The sequence below is a fragment of the Caenorhabditis elegans genome, chromosome II, assembly GCF_000002985.6.
Source record: "Caenorhabditis elegans chromosome II".
Classification (NCBI taxonomy): Eukaryota; Metazoa; Nematoda; class Chromadorea; order Rhabditida; family Rhabditidae; genus Caenorhabditis; species Caenorhabditis elegans.
Window position 1 is genome coordinate 7,437,758 of NC_003280.10, and position 21,684 is coordinate 7,459,441.

The 21,684-nt window shown below is 40.6% G+C and overlaps 3 protein-coding genes, 1 long non-coding RNA gene and 1 pseudogene across 5 annotated transcripts; 1 reads left to right on the forward strand and 4 right to left on the reverse strand.

Annotated features, from left to right (window-relative positions):
- The first annotated feature begins 8,914 nt into the window (after positions 1 to 8,914).
- Positions 8,915 to 10,787, forward strand: Y9D1A.1. The gene is made up of 12 exons (NR_165327.1): positions 8,915 to 9,005; positions 9,052 to 9,185; positions 9,246 to 9,364; positions 9,412 to 9,529; positions 9,577 to 9,680; positions 9,728 to 9,831; positions 9,879 to 10,010; positions 10,058 to 10,161; positions 10,209 to 10,340; positions 10,388 to 10,491; positions 10,538 to 10,673; positions 10,721 to 10,787. It is a non-coding gene; the product is annotated as a long non-coding RNA Y9D1A.1 (long non-coding RNA).
- A 1,966-nt stretch (positions 10,788 to 12,753) lies between these two features.
- On the reverse strand, positions 12,754 to 15,336 carry Y9D1A.2 (annotated as a pseudogene). Its single transcript has 4 exons — positions 14,279 to 15,336; positions 13,048 to 13,750; positions 12,866 to 13,001; positions 12,754 to 12,818 (listed from the first exon to the last, which is right to left on the reverse strand). Coding segments are annotated over exons 1-4 (1,962 nt in total).
- A 2,096-nt stretch (positions 15,337 to 17,432) lies between these two features.
- D1022.3 (Dienelactone hydrolase domain-containing protein) lies at positions 17,433 to 18,527 on the reverse strand. The gene is made up of 3 exons (NM_063159.2): positions 18,379 to 18,527; positions 17,638 to 18,200; positions 17,433 to 17,586 (listed from the first exon to the last, which is right to left on the reverse strand). Exons 1-3 carry the CDS (start codon positions 18,450 to 18,452, stop codon positions 17,486 to 17,488), a joined length of 738 nt encoding a protein of 245 aa, NP_495560.1. The 5' UTR covers positions 18,453 to 18,527; the 3' UTR covers positions 17,433 to 17,485.
- Positions 18,528 to 18,556: 29 nt separating this feature from the next.
- D1022.4 (Dienelactone hydrolase domain-containing protein) lies at positions 18,557 to 19,535 on the reverse strand. The gene is made up of 3 exons (NM_063160.7): positions 19,453 to 19,535; positions 19,311 to 19,407; positions 18,557 to 19,207 (listed from the first exon to the last, which is right to left on the reverse strand). The coding sequence occupies exons 1-3, from the start codon at positions 19,527 to 19,529 to the stop codon at positions 18,650 to 18,652; spliced, it is 732 nt and encodes a 243-aa protein (NP_495561.1). The 5' UTR covers positions 19,530 to 19,535; the 3' UTR covers positions 18,557 to 18,649.
- A 325-nt stretch (positions 19,536 to 19,860) lies between these two features.
- D1022.5 (Dienelactone hydrolase domain-containing protein) lies at positions 19,861 to 21,049 on the reverse strand (the record flags this gene model as incomplete). The annotated part of the gene is made up of 3 exons (NM_063161.5): positions 19,861 to 20,007; positions 20,055 to 20,611; positions 20,973 to 21,049. 3 exons carry the CDS (start codon positions 21,047 to 21,049, stop codon positions 19,910 to 19,912), a joined length of 732 nt encoding a protein of 243 aa, NP_495562.3. The 3' UTR covers positions 19,861 to 19,909.
- Between the last annotated feature and the right edge of the window lie 635 nt (positions 21,050 to 21,684).

The following is a 21,684-nucleotide window of genomic DNA, read 5'->3' on the forward strand; positions in this document are numbered from 1 at the left end:
AAGGACTCCTTCCGACCGAAACGTCATAAAGATTGGAGATAACGAAAACAACTATGTATCGACTAGGCTGGTTGGTTGATACTTGGTACATCATCAAACTTGGCACATATTCAATCTCGCCATCTCTGTTGCTATTTAATGCTGTTTACAACTCTGTGAATACGTGATAGTAGTGGCGATAGGTACACCTGTTGTAGTCCATCGCCACCCCTAGTCCGTAATAGCACCTAGACATCTGTCAACTGGTTTGAGCAAAACAAATTGCACAAAAAATACAGGGCGATGCCGACTCCTTGGAAAATTAGGTAGAAAAGACGGTGATGTGTCTATGTTTTTCCATAGTATTACCTGCTAGAGGCCACTCTCTTTAAAGGCAGATGATATCTCCCCAGAACGGTGGCTCTGCCACTCTGACGATTAAATATACTGAAAATAAAGATAAAGTCCAAAAATTAAATGTTAATAATATAGGAACTACCAGAATACCGGCCATGTCTGACAAACAAAATACGTTTTTTTTTTCAAATCTTATAAATTTTTCGAACGTTTTTAAAGGTTAAAAGTTGTTTGAAATTCCTGAAAACTCCCCTCAGTTTCTGCAATAATTTAAAAGTAGTTCAACACTTTATAAGTTTTTTGGCGGCTTTTGATAGTTTTGAAGACATTCTAAAAAATGGTAAAAGTTGTATACACAGAATATTTTGAATATCAAAAATAGTATCAAATAAGTTCAAAGCGTCATCAAACAATTGTTTTTTTTTTCAAAATAGATATAATGTGATTTTTTTATTTCTAGTGGCTTGCACAATTCTGAAAACTTCCTTCAGTTTCTGAAATAATTAAAAAAGTTTCAAATCCCCAAACTGTATTACAACATTTTTTGTTAAGATTTCTGTTGATTTCCGATAGTTTTGGAAACATTCTGAAAACTCGTAGTTGCTTATCCAATGTAGAACTTTCCAAATTCTCAAGCTATCACAACAGAAATTTAAAAAAACACGGGCTGTAAAAGAATACATGTGTTCAAGACTGACGAAACTTTAGAACCTGATTAGCTACAGGAGTTTAAAATATATTTTTTGAAAGTAAAATTAAAAAGGTTTTTGATATTTTTTCAACAAATGTTTTTTCTTTGAGATATAACATTTTTCATATTATAACTACTGTTTGAACTGAAAAATGCTTCAATTTTTGCAAATTCTCAGTAACAGTCATAGATTTTGAATGGGTTTGATATGGGGAACATACCAATTAACTGATTTCAAAAAGTTTCATCAAAATTCAAACTCAATTTTTCCAATTTTTTTCGAAACTCTATTTGAAATATTTTGCTAAAAATTTGTTTGCCCGACTTTGTTCAAATGTGCCAAATTAATTTATTTAACATAATTACTCACAGAGCCTGTGCTTAAAGCATTTTAAGTTATTCGAAGAACTAAATAGAAATCAATGAAATTCAGTGCTAACTCAAAAAATCTTGGTAAAATGAAAAGTTTCAAAATAAAACTATATTGCACTAAACTTTAATTGCACTAAACAATATTTTTTACTGTTTTCTTTCAGGAAATTAACTAAAAATTGTTATATATCCAATTTGTAATTATAATAGAAGAGCTTTATTAGAAAGCAGAAGAGTCGGTATGATAGAATAGTGAGGAATGATCAAATATGATAGATTCGATCAAGGAATGTACATGTGGATAATACGTGAAATAATAATAAGAGAGTTCGAGAGTTCACGTGCTTCTTATTGTCGAGTTGTTATCGCCAAGTAGTGCGAACACGTTCACGTCTCGCCGTAACACCTTCCCCCCTTATTGACGAATAGCGATTCCCTTGGCAAGAGGGGTTTCGACCAGAAGCTGTATATCGACTTCCGTTGCGAGTGGAGGCTTGACCGAGCTGGGTGGATGTCGATCCTCGCGGAGTTCCGGTGGAGGTTGAAGGGTGCTCCACAGATGAACCATATCTGTCCAGTACTCGTCGAATTCGCGAACTTCGTCTTACGGAATGGCTTGGGTCGGTGGTCGGGTGAGAACGTGAGGCGTATCCGGGCGCCGAGACGTCGTTGTTGGTTGGAGAGCAGGATCCACATGGCTGTCCTCTGACTGCATTGCTTTCTTTCTTCTTTAGTTCACTTGTGATTCGGCTTCCACGATTGACATCAGTACTGGAACCATTCGAAGTAACAACTGGATCATCATTGCGGGACATCTCATCACCGCCACTCTCCCCCACAAAACCCAAAGGATCGGAAGACAATCTAGGATTAACAGACGAGCCTGAAGAATCAAAAAGATTAGTTTCCCCCCCTGTGGCCCCGGAACTTGACTTATTGTCTGAACAGCTAGTAAACTTTCCTGGAGTCGAGAAGAACAGAGGATAGATAGTTTCCTCAAAAATGTCTTCACGACTGTAGTCACCATAACGAGTCCGAATCTGATTAACGTGAGACTTTTGCATTCTGTCTCCGACTTGAACTTCGTAGAGAACACCACCAAACTTTCTTCGAATAACACCATGCTTCCATTGAGACTTGTTGCCGTGGTGTACTTGGACATAAACTTTTTGATTTACCTGAAAAGCTTTTGCGCGCGCCCCATTTCGCAGCTCATAATGATGCTTCATGTTTTGCTGATATTGCGTCAGCTTTGGAACTTTTAAAACGCGGTCCGTAGGCATCAGAAGCGACATTGTCGTCCTGATTTTTCTTCCGAAGTGACACTCCGCTGGTGTAGAACCATTTAAAGCAGAATGTGGTGTGTTCCGATAGCTGATCAGAAACTTGTTCAGAATCTGCTGATTGACTGACCCTTCTCCCTTGATCTTTGCGATACCTCTCTTGAGTGTATCCACGAACCTTTCAGCAGCTCCGTTAGATCTTGGGTAGTAGACAGCTGATGTTTTGTGCTCGATCCCATGTGATTGGCACATTTGAGCAAAGAGATGACTTGTGAGCTGGGTTCCATTGTCGCTAATGATTGTTTCTGGATAACCATGAATAGAAAAAATTTCTTCCAATAAGTCAATGGTAGTAACAGCAGAGATGCTTCTCGTCAACTTGACTTCCGCATACTTTGTCTTTGCGTCGACTACTACTAGCAGGTAACATCCATTCAAAGGACCAGCAAAATCAATGTGAATCCGTTTCCATGGAGCTTCGGGTACAGGCCATGGATTCAACGGAACGACACGTGGCATCTTGGAGTTTTCTTGACAATTGTTGCAATGACGTACCATGTTTTCAATGTCGGAATCCAATCCTCTCCAGAATACAAAAGATCTCGCTTTTTGTTTCATCTGTACAATGCCCGGATGTCCTTCATGCAGTTGTTTGAGTACGATTTTCTGAAGCGACTTGGGAACGATGACGCGGTCATCAAGTAAGAGACAACCATGAATTAACTTCAGTCGATCTCTATAGCGAATCCAATGCTTCTCAATTTCGGTGGATGGTTTAGGCTTCCAAGAGTCGTTGCGAACCAATTTAACCACCGATGAAACTTCGTGGTCTTTTTGAGACTCAAACCGAATGTCTGTTTCAGTTACTGGATTCAACTTTTGGATGATGGAATCATCCTCATCGTCGTCGTCGTCGTATATTTCCGCAATCACGACGTCATCCGCGTTTTGTTGGTGATCCTGCATCATTCGCGACAGCCAATCTGCCTTGAAAAATTTCGATGTGGATACGTAACTCAACTCAAAGTTATAGGACATCAAAGTTGTTGCCCAGCGGACGAGACGATTTTGTGAATGAACCGGAAGATCCTTCTTCGGTCCAAAAATTGCTAGAAGTGGCTTGTGATCTGTTTGAAGTAAGAACTTTCTTCCGAAGATGAACTTATGAGCCTTCTTTACAGTGTAGACAAGAGCCAAAGCTTCTTTCTCAATTTGACTGTACCGTTTCTCAGTGTCGGTCAGAGCTCTTGCGAAGTGAGCTACAGGAACTTCGTGTCCCTCCGGAGTCTGATGTAACAGCACTCCACCAATACCAGCATCTGCCGCAAATGATAATTGGCCAAGATTCGTTGAAGTGTGAGAGCCTAGTGCTATCCGCGACGGCATTTTTCAAAGTATTGAAAGCTTCTTGATGAATATCTGTCCAATTCCATTTGACGTCTCTCTTCATAAGCGAATCCAGTGGTCCTCTCAACTTGCTCATTTTTGGTACGAATCGACTGTAGAAGCTGACTGCTCCAAGAAATGACGCTAACTGTTTTTGATCGGTTGGAGCCTTCATTGAACGGATGGCTTCCGTCTTTTTTGAGTCAGGTCGGCGACCGTGTTCATCCACGAACCCCAAGAAGGTCACTTGCTTCTGTGCAAAGGCGCACTTTTCAGCACTCACTCGAAAACCGTATTCCTTGAAACGTTCAAACAGTTCACGAAGAATCTTTTCATGTTCTTCGATTGAGGACGCAGAGATGATGATATCATCCCAATAGACGGCAACTCCTGTTAAACCGCTAACCATTTTGTCCATGATCTTTTGGAACGAGGCAGGTGCTGGCTTTAGTCCGAAGGTCATCCTGAGATATTTGAAGATGCCCCGGTGTGTGTTGATAACGGCCAGTTTCTGTGCTTCCTCATCCAGCTCCACTTGCAGGTATGCATCTTTGAGATCGATTTGGGAGTACACGGTACCCTTTAATCTACTGAAAATGTCTTCGCTTGTCGGCAAGGGATGGAACTCGTCTTTGAGTGCTGCATTGAGTCCAGAACACTTGAAGTCTGCGCAGACACGGATTTTTCCAGTGCCCTTCTTCTTGATGACTACAATTGGTGCTGCCCATTTGGCATATGTGATCGGCACAATGACACCCATTTCTTGAAGACGATTCAACTCCGTTTCGACTGCTTCCAGAGATCCGTAAGGCACAGGGCGTGCTCTCTTGAAAACCGGAACTGCATTTTCTTCTGTCCTAAATTCAGCTTTCTCTTTGGTGCATAGACCTAATCCATCTTTGAAGACTTCTGGGAAGTCATTTTTGAGCATAACTTCCAGACGAGATGCTTCCGTTTCAGACGTGGAGACTTGATTGACAATTTGTGCAAGAGCACTTCTCATTTGAGGACATAAATTTAACCAACTTGTTCCAAGCAAATTTGTTTGTCGATCACGAACATACACGTATTCAGTGTATTCTATGCCTTTCAATTTGAATTTGACAAGACATCGACCCTTGACGGCCATAGGCGTACCATTCGCGCACGAAATTCTATGCGGAACCTTCTCAAGCGGCGGACTACCTAATTTTTCCCAACACTTAACGCTGATTAAAGTGATCATGCTACCAGTATCTAGCTGGAAAGCTACATCCTTACCGCAAACCTCTACGCTCATTCTATGCTTAGCTTGATGCTCGGTTTTGACGTCTAGTCCATCTACGTGGACACTGTCGCAACCTTTGCTCTTCCCCTTATTTCCCCCCTGATTGCCTGTCTTCGGATTGCTGCGGCAATTTGTGGCATAATGCCCCTTCTTGTTGCAGTAGAAACACGTTGGAATTTCTCCTTTCTTCTTCGAATCTTGAGACGACTTCTCGGGTTTCCTAGGAATGGGTTTCTTCTTCTTCTTTGATCGGTTTGTGTCAACCTTGTTGACATCAACTTGCTGGCTGCTCTTAGAAGGTTTAACAGACACGATCTTCGATTGCTGATGCATTTGAATGAACTTCATCCACTCATCGTGAACGTCCGAAAGTTTCAGCTTCTCGTTCTTCTTTTCGGAAGCTTCCACGTACTGCATTAAATACAGTTTCGCTTTCTCGTCTCCTGGCGAATTGAGTCCACGGAGAAATAAGAAAATTGACCATTCGTCGGACGTCATGGACGATAGTTTTGAGTCAAGGACGGCGTCACTGATGGAATTGGTATAATCCAGGTAATCCTGGGACAGCCCGTTTGCTCTGCAGATTTGCAGGCACTGTTGACGTCGCATCATTAAACTTTTCGTTGAACCGAAAATCTTGGTTAACGCAGTTACGGTATCGTCGAAAGAGATACTGTAGATGTCTGATATTTCTCGTTGAGAGTCTTCATAACGATGAAACGTAGATTCTTCTAAGCAACCTAGCAGCAGCCGTGTGCGCTCGCGTTCTGACAAGTTTTTGCCATCTTCCACGAATGTGAGCTTATTCCTAGCCAGCCATCGCTTGAAAGCCTCAGGCTCGGCGACGTTGAACTGGAACTTTTGGATGGAACGCTTCAAATCATTCATAAGACGGGCATTACTTTGTGGTGCCGCAACCACGTCCCCACCGGCATGCTGGCGCGGCAGTTCTGGCTGGGCAAGCAATCTATTAATAAGTTGCTCTATCAGTCTGGCTTGCGCCTCAAACTGTTGTTGAGAGCGCTGCTCTTGAGCGGCAACTTGCGCAGTAAGCGCTTCTAAAGCTGATAAAGCAGTAGGCTTACTTCGGCCATTGTAAGCTCTCAAACGTCCTGATCGCCAATGTTCTCAAACTTTAATTGCACTAAACAATACTTTTTACTGTTTTCTTTCAGGAAATTAGCTAAAAATATACTTTACTGTGCTCGTTTTCGAGATTACAGCCAGGTACCCATTTTTTTTTAACAGCCCGTGCGGTCGTCTCCCCCTTCTTCCCTTCTTCCCACAGGTCCACAACACCTCCTGCCGGCAGCCCTCTATAGGAGACGATCTCACTCCTGTCTGTGTCTCCGCCTCTACCACGCTCTCTCTTTCTTTGCTCAGGCGAAACGCCGGGTCTCCGTTCATCCAACTTCCCAATTGTTTTTCTGTCATTCGCTCCTTTTTGCTTATACCCCCTTCTTGTGAGTACATCCCACCCTGTAGATGTGCTCCTTGCTTGATAAACCAGATCCGCAGTCCGATTTAGGGGCTCGTGTTCTGGAACAGTTAAGGGAAACATGCTCTGTTGCTGTTAGCTGGTTTCGCTACTAGCACTCCTTTTTTGACCTGAGTTGATCGTGTTTGAAGCGGATTTCCGATCTAAATTATTATAAATTTTAAAAAACCCTTTTTTTCCAACAAAAAAAAAACAAAAAAACATCCAAAGAAAAGAGTTGAAATTCTTCGACTCTTCTCGACTTTTGCTCAATTTTCACTCGACTTCTAGAATACTTATTCTAGAAGAAGTACGCTTTCCAACTTTCCTTCTCTTTTTTCTCATCCCAATCCCTTCCCAAATCCCTGCACCTGTTATGTTATGCATGCTCCCCTTTGTCCCCCAACATGGATCGATGGATCGAACGATGGATGGATTCTCTGGAACTGTTACTGGAACAGTCTCTCGTGCTTCGGACAATCGATGGATACTTCTACATCCCTCTCTCTTTCCCCTTCCCCCTCTTTGTTGGAAAGTTAGTACGAAACTTCTGAAATCAGAAGTTTCTCATTCATTTTCTCATTTAGTATCAAACTTCTAAAAACAGAAGTTCAACTTCTACAAACAGAAGTTTAAATATAACACCGCTAAGACAACTGTCTGAAACGGGAGATCGGAATTGAGGCTTAAACAGATCATACACCGTACTCAGAGGTAGCGAATAAAGGCTAATGACCAACATCATGCTAGTACTTCTGTTCCTAACGAACAATGAGAACCGATGTTGGGTTCATACTGCGATACGATCGGGCGGTTCTTTCTCTATGGAATACTTGGGTGATGATGTACAGTTCTTACGGTGTAGAGCATCACATGAAGAAGCAACTCCTATTCTAAACTATCGCCACCACCTGCATAATCACCAAGCAACAGCAAGGAGCAGTAAAAGGACGACCGAGAACGTAAGATTTTTTTTCAATATTTTAAACAGTTTTTATTCCAAAATTCGAAATTTAGTTCTCAAAAATCAAAGTTTCCAAAATATTGGAATCAATTTTGTTTTTCCAAATCCGAATATTTCTTTTTAAAAATCCTGAATTACTGAAAATTCAGGATAAAAAAGCCAAGAGCTGATTTCAAGAGAGATTTCAGGGGATTCATTCGGTCGGGTATTCCGGAATTGCTCCGGCCACAAAACTATGCCTTACAAAACTGTGTTTTCCGAAACCATCACACGGTTTGGAATGGAAAAAATCGTTTTGCAAGGCACGGTTTTGTGGGCGGTGCCAATCCGGAATACCCCGACCGAGTGAACCTCCCCCCGGCATTCTTCCCAGGAGGCCCAAAAGGCCTTCTGATGAAGTGGGGGGAGAGCTGACCGCGTGCTCTTCTACTTCCCAGGAGCAAACTTTTCGAATATGCGGCCCCATGTGAAGAACTTTCTTCTCAGAATCATTATTTCCGGTAATTATAAAAGTGATTTTTTACAGAACAGAAGAAGAAGGAACGAACAACGACGGAAAGAAGACATGGACAAAAGGTGGCAATAGTATGGAGTTGAATTGGAACGAGATCTCACTCAAAAGATCTCGAGCGACGATGGATCGGGATGGATCGGGATGGATTGGGATGGATCGGGATGGATCGGGATGGATCGGGATGGATCGGGATGGATCGGGATGGATCGGGACGGATCGGGATGGATCGGGACGGATCGGGATGGATCGGGATGGATGGGGACGGATTGGGATGGATTGGGATGGATCGGGATGGATTGGAATAGATCGGGATGGATCGGGATGGATCGGGATGGATCGGGACGGATTGGGATGGATCGGGATGGATCGGGATGGATCGAGATAGATCGGTATGGAGTGGGATGGATGAATCGGGATGGATAGATGGAATCGGGTAAAGGCGAGAACAGCTACGACGACGACGACGACGACGACGACGACGACGACGACGACGACAACAACGACAACAACAAAGGATCGGGATGGATGAATCGAGAAAAATTTAAACAATGCTTTAGATAATCTGATTTTTTACAGATCGACGCGACGACGAAGATCTGGATGGGTGAATCGGAATACATCGGGATGAGTCGGGATGGAGAATCGGCATGGTTGGATCGGGAGGCGAGAGCAAGGAGAAGGACCACAACGACAAGGACAATAAAGGATCGGAATGGTAAGAAAAGATTACAATAATGTTCAGCTAAACTGCTTTTTTACAGATCTAATACAGAAAGACGACGAAGAAGGATCGGGTCGGAAGGATCGGGCCGGAAGGATCAGGCCGGAAGGATCAGGCCGGAAAGATTGGGACGAGACGACGATGGTGAGAGGGAGTCCGGAAACGTGGACAATGGTAAGGAAATATTTAAATGATGCTTCAGCTAAACTGATTTTTTACTGATCTACAATAAAGACGACGAAGAAGGATCGGGTCGGAAGGATCGGGCCGGAAGGATCGGGCCGGAAGGATCGGGTCGGAAGGATCGGAACGAGACGACGATGGTGAGAGGGAGTCCGGAAACGTGGACAATGGTAAGAAAAGATTTAAATGATGCTTCAGCTAAACTGATTTTTTACAGATCTAATAGAAAGACGACGAAGAAGGATCGGGCCGGAAGGATCGGGCCGGAAGGATCAGGCCGGAAAGATCGGGACGAGACGACGATGGTGAGAGGGAGTCCGGAAACGTGGGCAATGGTAAGAAAAGATTTAAATGATGCTTCAGCTAAACTGATTTTTTACAGATCTACAATAAAGACGACGAAGAAGGATCGGGTCGGAAGGATCGGGTCGGAAGGATCGGAACGAGACTACGATGGTGAGAGGGAGTCCGGAAACGTGGACAATGGTAAGAAAAGATTTAAATGATGCTTCAGCTAAACTGATTTTTTACAGATCTAATAGAAAGACGACGAAGAAGGATCGGGCCGGAAGGATCGGGTCGGAAGGATCGGAACGAGACGACGATGGTGAGAGGGAGTCCGGAAACGTGGACAATGGTAAGAAAAGATTTAAATGATGCTTCAGCTAAACTGATTTTTTACAGATCTACAATAAAGACGACGAAGAAGGATCGGGTCGGAAGGATCGGGCCGGAAGGGTCGGGCCGGAAGGATCAGGCCGGAAGGATCGGGACGAGACGACGATGGTGAGAGGGAGTCCGGAAACGTGGACAATGGTAAGAAAAGATTTAAATGATGCTTCAGCTAAACTGATTTTTTACAGATCTACAATAAAGACGACGAAGAAGGATCGGGTCGGAAGGATCGGGTCGGAAGGATCGGAACGAGACTACGATGGTGAGAGGGAGTCCGGAAACGTGGACAATGGTAAGAAAAGATTTAAATGATGCTTCAGCTAAACTGATTTTTTACAGATCTACAATAAAGACGACGAAGAAGGATCGGGTCGGAAGGATCGGGCCGGAAGGGTCGGGCCGGAAGGATCAGGCCGGAAGGATCGGGACGAGACGACGATGGGCAGAGGGAGTCCGGAAACGTGGACAATGGTAAGAAAAGATTTAAATGATGCTTCAGCTAAACTGATTTTTTACAGATCTACAATAAAGACGACGAAGAAGGATCGGGTCGGAAGGATCGGGTCGGAAGGATCGGAACGAGACTACGATGGTGAGAGGGAGTCCGGAAACGTGGACAATGGTAAGAAAAGATTTAAATGATGCTTCAGCTAAACTGATTTTTACAGATCTGCGATAAAAGCGACGACGACGAACAGGATGGATGGATCGGAATAGATCAGAATGGATCGGGATGGTTGGATCGGGAGAAGGCGATAACCACGGCAACGACGACGATGACGAGGACAATAAAGGACCGGAATGGTAAGGAAAGATTTAAATTATGCTTCAGCTAAACGGTTTTTTTACAGAGATCTACGATAAAGACGACGACGAAGGATGGAACGGAACGAAATCAGGATACAACACTCTATAATTTATCTATAATATAATTTATAATTTCATTCTTAATTTCACTTCTCTTTTCTTTTCACTCTTTTCACGTGTTTTCAATGTGAAACAATAAATCTTTCTCGATCTTAAAACCAGGGTTTTCAGTTGTTTCGATTTTTACTCCGTCACTCGCTCACTACTCTTTTCCGCCGAATTCGATTTAGATTTAGACGATTTAGACAAGTAGATTTTTTCCGCCGGTTCAATTTTTTTCGGCCAGTAGATTCTTTCCGCCGGTTCGATTTTTTCCACAAGTAGATTTTTTCCGCCGGTTCAATTTTTTTCGGCCAGTAGATTCTTTCCGCCGGTTCGATTTTTTCCACAAGTAGATTTTTTCCGCCGGTTCAATTTTTTCCGCAAGTAGATTTTTTCGCCGGTACGATTTTTCCGCAAGTAGATTCTTTCCGCCGGTTCGAGTTTTTCGGCAGGTAGATTTTTTCTGCCTGTTCCATTTTTCCGCAAGTAGATTTTTTTCCGCCGGTTCAATTTTTTCCGCAAGTAGATTTTTCAACCGGTTCGATTTTTTCGGCCAGTAGATTTTTCCGCCGGTTCAATATTTACCGCAAGTAGATTCTTTCCGCCAGTTCGAGTTTTTCGGCGAGTAAATTTTTTCCGCCGGTTCAATTTTTCCGCAAGTAGATTTTTTCCGCCGTTCAATTTTTTCCGCAAGTAGATTTTTGCGCGGGTTCAATTTTTTCCGCCGGTATATTTTTCCCGCCGGTCGATTTTTTGAAAAATTTCGTCGCGGAAAATTTTTGCTGCAGAAAAACTTCGCCGCGGAAAAATTTTGCTGCGGAAAACTTTCGCTGCGGAAAAATTGCGTCGTGGAAAAATTTTTCCGCGACAAAAATTTGCTGCGTAAAAATTCCGTCGCGGAAAAATTTTGGTGTGGAGAAAATTCCGTCGCGGAAAAATTTCGCCGCGGAAAATTTTGCTGCGGAAAAATTTTGTGGCGGAGAAAATTCGTCGCGGAAAAATTTCGTCGCGTGGAAATTTCCTTGCGGAAACATTTGGCTGCAGAAAAATAAATTTTGCTGCGGAAAAAAATTGTCGCGAAAAAATTTCGCCGCGGAAAATTTTGCTGCGCGAAAATTCCGTCGCGGAAAAATTTAGCTGCGGAAAAATTTTGCTGCCGAAAAAATTTCGCCGCGGAAAATTTTGCTGCGCGAAAATTCCGTCGCGGAAAAATTTAGCTGCGGAAAAATTTCGCCGCGGGAAAATTTTGTGGCGGAAAAATTTGGCTTCGGAAAAATTTCGCCGCGGAAAAATTTACTGCGGAAAAATTTTGTAGCGGAGAAATTTGGCTGCGGAATAATTTCGCCGCGGAAAATTTTGCTCCGCGAAAATTCCGTCGCGGAAAAATTTAGCTGCGGAAAAATTTCGCCGCGGGAAAATTTTGTGGCGGAAAAATTTGGCTGCGGAAAAATTTCGCCGCGGAAAAATTGCGTCGCGGAAACATTTAGCTGCGGAAAAATTTTGCTGCCGAAAAAATTTGCCGCGGAAAAAATTTGGCTGCGGAAAAATTTCGCCGCGGAAAATTTTGCTGCGCGAAAATTCCGTCGCGGAAAAATTTAGCTGCGGAAAAATTTTGTGGCGGAAAAATTTTATGGCGGAAAAAAAATTGAACCGGCGGAAAAAAATCTACTTGCGGAAAAAATTGAACCGGCGGAAAAAATCTACTTGTGGAAAAAATCGAACCGGCGGAAAGAATCTACTGGCCGAAAAAAATTGAACCGGCGGAAAAAATCTACTTGTCTAAATCGTCTAAATCTAAATCGAATTCGGCGGAAAAGAGTAGTGAGCGAGTGACGGAGTAAAAATCGAAACAACTGAAAACCCTGGTTTTAAGATCGAGAAAGATTTATTGTTTCACATTGAAAACACGTGAAAAGAGTGAAAAGAAAAGAGAAGTGAAATTAAGAATGAAATTATAAATTATATTATAGATAAATTATAGAGTGTTGTATCCTGATTTCGTTCCGTTCCATCCTTCGTCGTCGTCTTTATCGTAGATCTCTGTAAAAAAACCGTTTAGCTGAAGCATAATTTAAATCTTTCCTTACCATTCCGGTCCTTTATTGTCCTCGTCATCGTCGTCGTTGCCGTGGTTATCGCCTTCTCCCGATCCAACCATCCCGATCCATTCTGATCTATTCCGATCCATCCATCCTGTTCGTCGTCGTCGCTTTTATCGCAGATCTGTAAAAATCAGTTTAGCTGAAGCATCATTTAAATCTTTTCTTACCATTCCGATCCTTTATTGTCCTTGTCGTTGTGGTCCTTCTCCTTGCTCTCGCCTCCCGATCCAACCATGCCGATTCTCCATCCCGACTCATCCCGATGTATTCCGATTCACCCATCCAGATCTTCGTCGTCGCGTCGATCTGTAAAAAATCAGATTATCTAAAGCATTGTTTAAATTTTTCTCGATTCATCCATCCCGATCCTTTGTTGTTGTCGTTGTTGTCGTCGTCGTCGTCGTCGTCGTCGTCGTCGTCGTCGTCGTCGTAGCTGTTCTCGCCTTTACCCGATTCCATCTATCCATCCCGATTCATCCATCCCACTCCATACCGATCTATCTCGATCCATCCCGATCCATCCCGATCCATCCCAATCCGTCCCGATCCATCCCGATCCATCCCGATCCATCCCGATCTATTCCAATCCATCCCGATCCATCCCAATCCATCCCAATCCGTCCCCATCCATCCCGATCCATCCCGATCCGTCCCGATCCATCCCGATCCGTCCCGATCCATCCCGATCCATCCCGATCCATCCCGATCCATCCCGATCCATCCCGATCCATCCCAATCCATCCCGATCCATCCCGATCCATCGTCGCTCGAGATCTTTTGAGTGAGATCTCGTTCCAATTCAACTCCATACTATTGCCACCTTTTGTCCATGTCTTCTTTCCGTCGTTGTTCGTTCCTTCTTCTTCTGTTCTGTAAAAAATCACTTTTATAATTACCGGAAATAATGATTCTGAGAAGAAAGTTCTTCACATGGGGCCGCATATTCGAAAAGTTTGCTCCTGGGAAGTAGAAGAGCACGCGGTCAGCTCTCCCCCCACTTCATCAGAAGGCCTTTTGGGCCTCCTGGGAAGAATGCCGGGGGGAGGTTCACTCGGTCGGGGTATTCCGGATTGGCACCGCCCACAAAACCGTGCCTTGCAAAACGATTTTTTCCATTCCAAACCGTGTGATGGTTTCGGAAAACACAGTTTTGTAAGGCATAGTTTTGTGGCCGGAGCAATTCCGGAATACCCGACCGAATGAATCCCCTGAAATCTCTCTTGAAATCAGCTCTTGGCTTTTTTATCCTGAATTTTCAGTAATTCAGGATTTTTAAAAAGAAATATTCGGATTTGGAAAAACAAAATTGATTCCAATATTTTGGAAACTTTGATTTTTGAGAACTAAATTTCGAATTTTGGAATAAAAACTGTTTAAAATATTGAAAAAAAATCTTACGTTCTCGGTCGTCCTTTTACTGCTCCTTGCTGTTGCTTGGTGATTATGCAGGTGGTGGCGATAGTTTAGAATAGGAGTTGCTTCTTCATGTGATGCTCTACACCGTAAGAACTGTACATCATCACCCAAGTATTCCATAGAGAAAGAACCGCCCGATCGTATCGCAGTATGAACCCAACATCGGTTCTCATTGTTCGTTAGGAACAGAAGTACTAGCATGATGTTGGTCATTAGCCTTTATTCGCTACCTCTGAGTACGGTGTATGATCTGTTTAAGCCTCAATTCCGATCTCCCGTTTCAGACAGTTGTCTTAGCGGTGTTATATTTAAACTTCTGTTTGTAGAAGTTGAACTTCTGTTTTTAGAAGTTTGATACTAAATGAGAAAATGAATGAGAAACTTCTGATTTCAGAAGTTTCGTACTAACTTTCCAACAAAGAGGGGGAAGGGGAAAGAGAGAGGGATGTAGAAGTATCCATCGATTGTCCGAAGCACGAGAGACTGTTCCAGTAACAGTTCCAGAGAATCCATCCATCGTTCGATCCATCGATCCATGTTGGGGGACAAAGGGGAGCATGCATAACATAACAGGTGCAGGGATTTGGGAAGGGATTGGGATGAGAAAAAAGAGAAGGAAAGTTGGAAAGCGTACTTCTTCTAGAATAAGTATTCTAGAAGTCGAGTGAAAATTGAGCAAAAGTCGAGAAGAGTCGAAGAATTTCAACTCTTTTCTTTGGATGTTTTTTTGTTTTTTTTTTGTTGGAAAAAAAGGGTTTTTTAAAATTTATAATAATTTAGATCGGAAATCCGCTTCAAACACGATCAACTCAGGTCAAAAAAGGAGTGCTAGTAGCGAAACCAGCTAACAGCAACAGAGCATGTTTCCCTTAACTGTTCCAGAACACGAGCCCCTAAATCGGACTGCGGATCTGGTTTATCAAGCAAGGAGCACATCTACAGGGTGGGATGTACTCACAAGAAGGGGGTATAAGCAAAAAGGAGCGAATGACAGAAAAACAATTGGGAAGTTGGATGAACGGAGACCCGGCGTTTCGCCTGAGCAAAGAAAGAGAGAGCGTGGTAGAGGCGGAGACACAGACAGGAGTGAGATCGTCTCCTATAGAGGGCTGCCGGCAGGAGGTGTTGTGGACCTGTGGGAAGAAGGGAAGAAGGGGGAGACGACCGCACGGGCTGTTAAAAAAAAATGGGTACCTGGCTGTAATCTCGAAAACGAGCACAGTAAAGTATATTTTTAGCTAATTTCCTGAAAGAAAACAGTAAAAAATATTGTTTAGTGCAATTAAAGTTTAGTGCAATATAGTTTTATTTTGAAACTTTTCATTTTACCAAGATTTTTTGAGTTAGCACTGAATTTCATTGATTTCTATTTAGTTCTTCGAATAACTTAAAATGCTTTAAGCACAGGCTCTGTGAGTAATTATGTTAAATAAATTAATTTGGCACATTTGAACAAAGTCGGGCAAACAAATTTTTAGCAAAATATTTCAAATAGAGTTTCGAAAAAAATTGGAAAAATTGAGTTTGAATTTTGATGAAACTTTTTGAAATCAGTTAATTGGTATGTTCCCCATATCAAACCCATTCAAAATCTATGACTGTTACTGAGAATTTGCAAAAATTGAAGCATTTTTCAGTTCAAACAGTAGTTATAATATGAAAAATGTTATATCTCAAAGAAAAAACATTTGTTGAAAAAATATCAAAAACCTTTTTAATTTTACTTTCAAAAAATATATTTTAAACTCCTGTAGCTAATCAGGTTCTAAAGTTTCGTCAGTCTTGAACACATGTATTCTTTTACAGCCCGTGTTTTTTTAAATTTCTGTTGTGATAGCTTGAGAATTTGGAAAGTTCTACATTGGATAAGCAACTACGAGTTTTCAGAATGTTTCCAAAACTATCGGAAATCAACAGAAATCTTAACAAAAAATGTTGTAATACAGTTTGGGGATTTGAAACTTTTTTAATTATTTCAGAAACTGAAGGAAGTTTTCAGAATTGTGCAAGCCACTAGAAATAAAAAAATCACATTATATCTATTTTGAAAAAAAAAACAATTGTTTGATGACGCTTTGAACTTATTTGATACTATTTTTGATATTCAAAATATTCTGTGTATACAACTTTTACCATTTTTTAGAATGTCTTCAAAACTATCAAAAGCCGCCAAAAAACTTATAAAGTGTTGAACTACTTTTAAATTATTGCAGAAACTGAGGGGAGTTTTCAGGAATTTCAAACAACTTTTAACCTTTAAAAACGTTCGAAAAATTTATAAGATTTGAAAAAAAAAACGTATTTTGTTTGTCAGACATGGCCGGTATTCTGGTAGTTCCTATATTATTAACATTTAATTTTTGGACTTTATCTTTATTTTCAGTATATTTAATCGTCAGAGTGGCAGAGCCACCGTTCTGGGGAGATATCATCTGCCTTTAAAGAGAGTGGCCTCTAGCAGGTAATACTATGGAAAAACATAGACACATCACCGTCTTTTCTACCTAATTTTCCAAGGAGTCGGCATCGCCCTGTATTTTTTGTGCAATTTGTTTTGCTCAAACCAGTTGACAGATGTCTAGGTGCTATTAGGACTAGGGGTGGCGATGGACTACAACAGGTGTACCTATCGCCACTACTATCCCGTATTCACAGAGTTGTAAACAGCATTAAATAGCAACAGAGATGGCGAGATTGAATATGTGCCAAGTTTGATGATGTACCAAGTATCAACCAACCAGCCTAGTCGATACATAGTTGTTTTCGTTATCTCCAATCTTTATGACGTTTCGGTCGGAAGGAGTCCTTTTTACCACAGTTACTTGTGAAATACCTTTTTTTTTAATTTTAGCTCGAATTCCATTTTTGTCATATGCACCAATTGTTTCATTGTACTTGTATTCCCAGTTTACTGGAAAAGAAATTGTTCTGGTAGAGCATTTTCAAATGTTGTGCTCCGGGTTTCCTGCATTATGTGATCCATTTATATCTTGTTACTGTATACTACCATATCGTCAATCCATTTTGAAATTTATTTCGAGAAAAGTACGAGGAGGCTCTGGCAGTACGAAATCAAGAGTGTCTACGATTTCAGTACGCTCCGTTAATCCTCATATCTTCTAATTTTGTCAGCCTATTTTTAACAGATGAAGTAACATTTTATTTTGAGAAGTTATTGGAATGTGTAGTTCATGCAAAAGCTTCTTTCAAAAACTCTAGTGTAGCCTTCCAAGATCTTTTGTCAGCATTCGCATCGTAACCGACTCCAGATGGGGCAATTTCAGCAGACTCTGAAAATTTGAACTTTTGACATTTCCCTGAATGAGCTCACGGAAACCAACCAGGATCAGTGAACGAATGCATTGCTTTCCCATGAGAAATAAAAACAAAGTCGGAATTTCTTGCTCTCATTTCTTCGTGGAATGCGTCAACGGTGACTTTTGAAACATGTGCGTCAGCATCTCCATGGTGAACTTGAATAAAAATATCATCTAATTGTTCTAAAGGAATTCCTTCGATAGGGGTCAGAGTTCCATGAAAACTTATAACAGCTCGAATTCCATCAAATCTATAACGAGCACAATCCAGGGAACACAGTCCTCCAATACAGAATCCAAATGCACCGAGCTTCTGTTTATCTACACATGGAACAGATTTCAAGGCATTTAAAGCAGCTTCTAATCTTGGTTTCAACTTTCCATTTCTATCGCTAGTCATAGGACGGAGCAGTGTCACTGCCGATGAGATGTCTGTGCATCTAATTCCTTTTCCATAAATATCAGCAACAAGAGCTACATATCCATGTTCTTCAGCCAATAATTTTGCCCTTGCAATTTCCAGTTTGGACACTCCTCGGAATGCAGGGAAAATCAAAACGCCGGGATGTTTAGTAGAGTTATCGGAGCTGAAAACATTGAATTATAGTTTCAAACTTTTCAAAAATCTTAAAATATCAATTATCAATTATCACAGACATCGGATATAACTTGAAAACTCTTATTTGTTGAAATCAATTTAGATCTATTTTAGATATACATAGTGTTCAACGGTTTCATTTAACAAGTAAACAATCAAATAATAACCTTGGTTTATACAGCTCTCCTGAAAATAAATTGCCATCCGCATCTTCATAATCAATAGTTTGATGAATCGACATAGCTTTCAATTCGGAAAAAAGCTATGAAATCTGAACTTTAAAATTTATAGAATCAGAAAAAGTTCTGCAAAAAATGACAAAATGATCATAATAAATACTTTTATACATTTACTTATCATATTTATTTCAAACAGGTTTGTTACGACGGAGAGATAGAAAAGTCACAAAATTTTGTGATCGTAGTGTACAGTACAACATTAGAAGATTTCTTTGAACAAGTCGAGAGTTGCATTCCATGATCTTTTTGCAGCCTTCTCATTGTAACCAATTCCTGGTGCATTGAAACTGTCAGCTTCTGGCTCAGTGAAAGCATGAACTGCATTTGCATGCGATACAAAGACAAAATCAGCTTGACGAGTTCTCATTTCTTCATGAAATCCATCAACTTGATCTTTTGCAATATGGAAGTCTGCGTCTCCGTGATGAACATACACAGTTGTTCCAACAATTGGATCTAGAGCAATATCAGGAATTGGTTTCAAAGTTCCATGATAGGATACAACTCCTTTGAGTCCAGCATTGTATCTTGCCAAATCGAGAACACAAAGCCCACCGAAACAATATCCGATTGCTGCAATTTTTGAGGTGTCCACTTCAGAGAAAGTCTTCAAAGTATTGACAGCGGCAAAAAGTCTTGGTTTCAGTTTCTCAACGCGATTGGAAACAAGCGGTCCCATTGTTGCAAATGCATCTGCTCGTTCAGTTGGTCTCACACCTTTTCCATAGACATCAGCAACAAAAGCAACGAATCCAAGCTAAAATTTGGTCTTTTTTTTTAAATCAGCATATTCCTGAGAATGCAGCTGTTATAGTTTTCCTGATTTTGTAAAACCTACTAAATATAGACTTTAAAGTAACCTCGGCAATTTGTTGGCCTTTGTCCTTTTCGAAATGCGTAATTCCTCGGAAAGCTGGGAAAATCAGTACGGCGGGAACTTTTGACTGTTTTACATTCCTACAAAAATAAATAAAAAATGAAAATAAAAAATAAAAAACAAACTTTGGAATATAAAGAACTCCTTCAAAGTTATTACCTTCCTCATCAGAATAATCAATAAGTTTCGTGGTAACGGTCATCTCGAAAAGAAGAAAACTAACAAGAGTTATCTAAGACGGTCAATATATATGTATACCTTTTGGGGTTTGACGTTGTCTGCGTATCGTCTCTATTACCATTATAACTGCTATATTTATGACCTTTCGTTTTTTTCTCTCTGGGTCTCTACGTTTCATTAGTGCGTAGCAAACATAGTTTCGGGAAAGTTCACAAACCAAAAAGTTGTCACAAAAATGATCAATATAAACTACATCTCTATTAAGACTTTAAACTGTGTTCAAAGCCATAAAAACTGAGCCAAAATTTTGAAGTTATCTGAATCTGATTAAAAATAACAAATATTTTTCTTTCTCTTTCATGAAAATTTATATAAATTTAAATAATGCATATAATATGAGATTTAAAATATTTCTTTAAATAAAGCCAAAGCAGATGCCCATGATCGATCCGCAGCTTTTTTGTTATATTTAACTCCGGGAAGTCCGAAAGAATCAGCATCTGAAAAATAAAAATATATCGTAAAGTTATTCGTAAACTATTTCTACCTGGCTCTGTGAATCCATGTTCAGCATGTGCATGACTGGAAAACACAAAATCCGCATTTCGAGTTCTCATCTCCACGTGGAATCCATCGACTTGTTCTTTTGGAATATGAGCATCCGAATCTCCATGATGAACCTGGACAGCTGTTTCAATAATCTTATCAAGTGGAGCATCAGGTATTGGAGTCAGTGTGCCATGAAATGAAATGGCTGCTTTCAGTCCAACATTGTACCTGGCTAGATCAAGCGCACATAGGCCTCCAAAACAAAATCCAAGTGCTCCAATTTTATTAACATCTACACACTGAACAGCCTTTATGGCATCAAATGCCGCGACTATTACACACTTTAATAGTTTACTCCTCTCAATTATCATTGGGCGTACAATTGCAAAACATTCTGCTTTGTCTTTTGGATGAATTCCCTTTCCAAATGGATCAGCTGCCAATGCGATGTAGCCCTCCTGAGCAAGAGCCTTCGCTTTTTCTTTTTCAAATTCGGTGATTCCGCGGAATGCAGGGAACACAAGGACACCGGGAAGTTTTCTCATTCTAGTTGTTCTGGAATAAATAACAAGTTTGGTTTGATAATTAGTTAAACCAGTCTGATACTATGTTGATGTCAAATGTTACCATTCTAATCATCAATCAGATTTCGTATGCTAAGTAAATTTAATATTGCATAACATTTATCGAAAATTTACAACATAGATTCAAATTTTTAATTTGTTTAAAATCCCTAATTTCAATAAAGTTGAGGCAATCGTTTGTCACAAAAAAACACCACACAACAGAAAGTCAACAAATGCAAACCTATCCGACTGGTGGAAGGAAAAACAATCTAATCCGCACACACTTTTATTATTCATGCTAAAATTCAATCTTCCGGCAAAATTCACATAAACTTTAAATTTATACAAACCTTGGAACATAAAGATCTCCTTCGTACACTTTTCCATTGGAATCTGTGTATTGAAGTTGACTATGAGTAACAGACATCTTGCCTTCGCGACACCAATAAAACAACTTTCACTTTTGTTGTTTCAACTACTTTTATAAGAAATTTCCTGAATTTTGTGTTTCTCTAGGCTCTCCAAATCTCTCCGATGAGCACAAAATAAGGACACATTATTTTGTGACCAACTTCACCATACATCCAAAAACTGTCGTACGAGACGGTCGCATCACAAATCTTAAATACTGGAATAACAATTTATAACGATATAGTCACAAAATTAGATATGAAATTAGCATTGTCCCTGACATGTAAATGTTACTCTGACAGTTCTGACAGTTCTGAGGTAGTTGTCTCTACACGCTCTGCATAATGAAACCACAGAAATCATGTTATTGTTTGGAGAAATTGTTGGCACAAATGGATTTGCATTTATTAGAGATTTTCCAGTCTATTTTTGTAAAGATATTCATTTTAATTTTATATTTATTTGAAAAAAAAACCAGCTTTGAATTTTTTTAAAAATTTGTTAGAAAACTATGCGTCTGGCTTTTATTCAGATCTTTTATGAGTGTTTCAATGAGGTTCTCTTAAGCCATACTGTACAGTTTTCAAAAACATCTTCCTTCTCGAAATCTGAGAATCTCATCAAAAACGACTTGGTATCGTCAATAATCTG

Bases quoted from the DNA above. Each gene is read 5' to 3' on its own strand.
- D1022.4 (NM_063160.7), bottom strand. From the start codon at position 19,529: ATGACCGTTACCACGAAACTTATTGATTATTCTGATGAGGAAGGTAAT. The intron at 19,408-19,452 runs GTTTGTTTTTTA...TTATTTTTGTAG, and splicing joins GGAGTTCTTTATATTCCAAA to GAATGTAAAACAGTCAAAAG. The intron at 19,208-19,310 runs GTTACTTTAAAG...ACCAAATTTTAG, and splicing joins AAGGCCAACAAATTGCCGAG to CTTGGATTCGTTGCTTTTGT.
- D1022.3 (NM_063159.2), bottom strand. From the start codon at position 18,452: ATGTCGATTCATCAAACTATTGATTATGAAGATGCGGATGGCAATTTA. The intron at 18,201-18,378 runs GTTATTATTTGA...CAATGTTTTCAG, and splicing joins GGAGAGCTGTATAAACCAAG to CTCCGATAACTCTACTAAAC. The intron at 17,587-17,637 runs GTTGGTTTCCGT...TCAAATTTTCAG, and splicing joins GCATTCGTTCACTGATCCTG to AGTCTGCTGAAATTGCCCCA.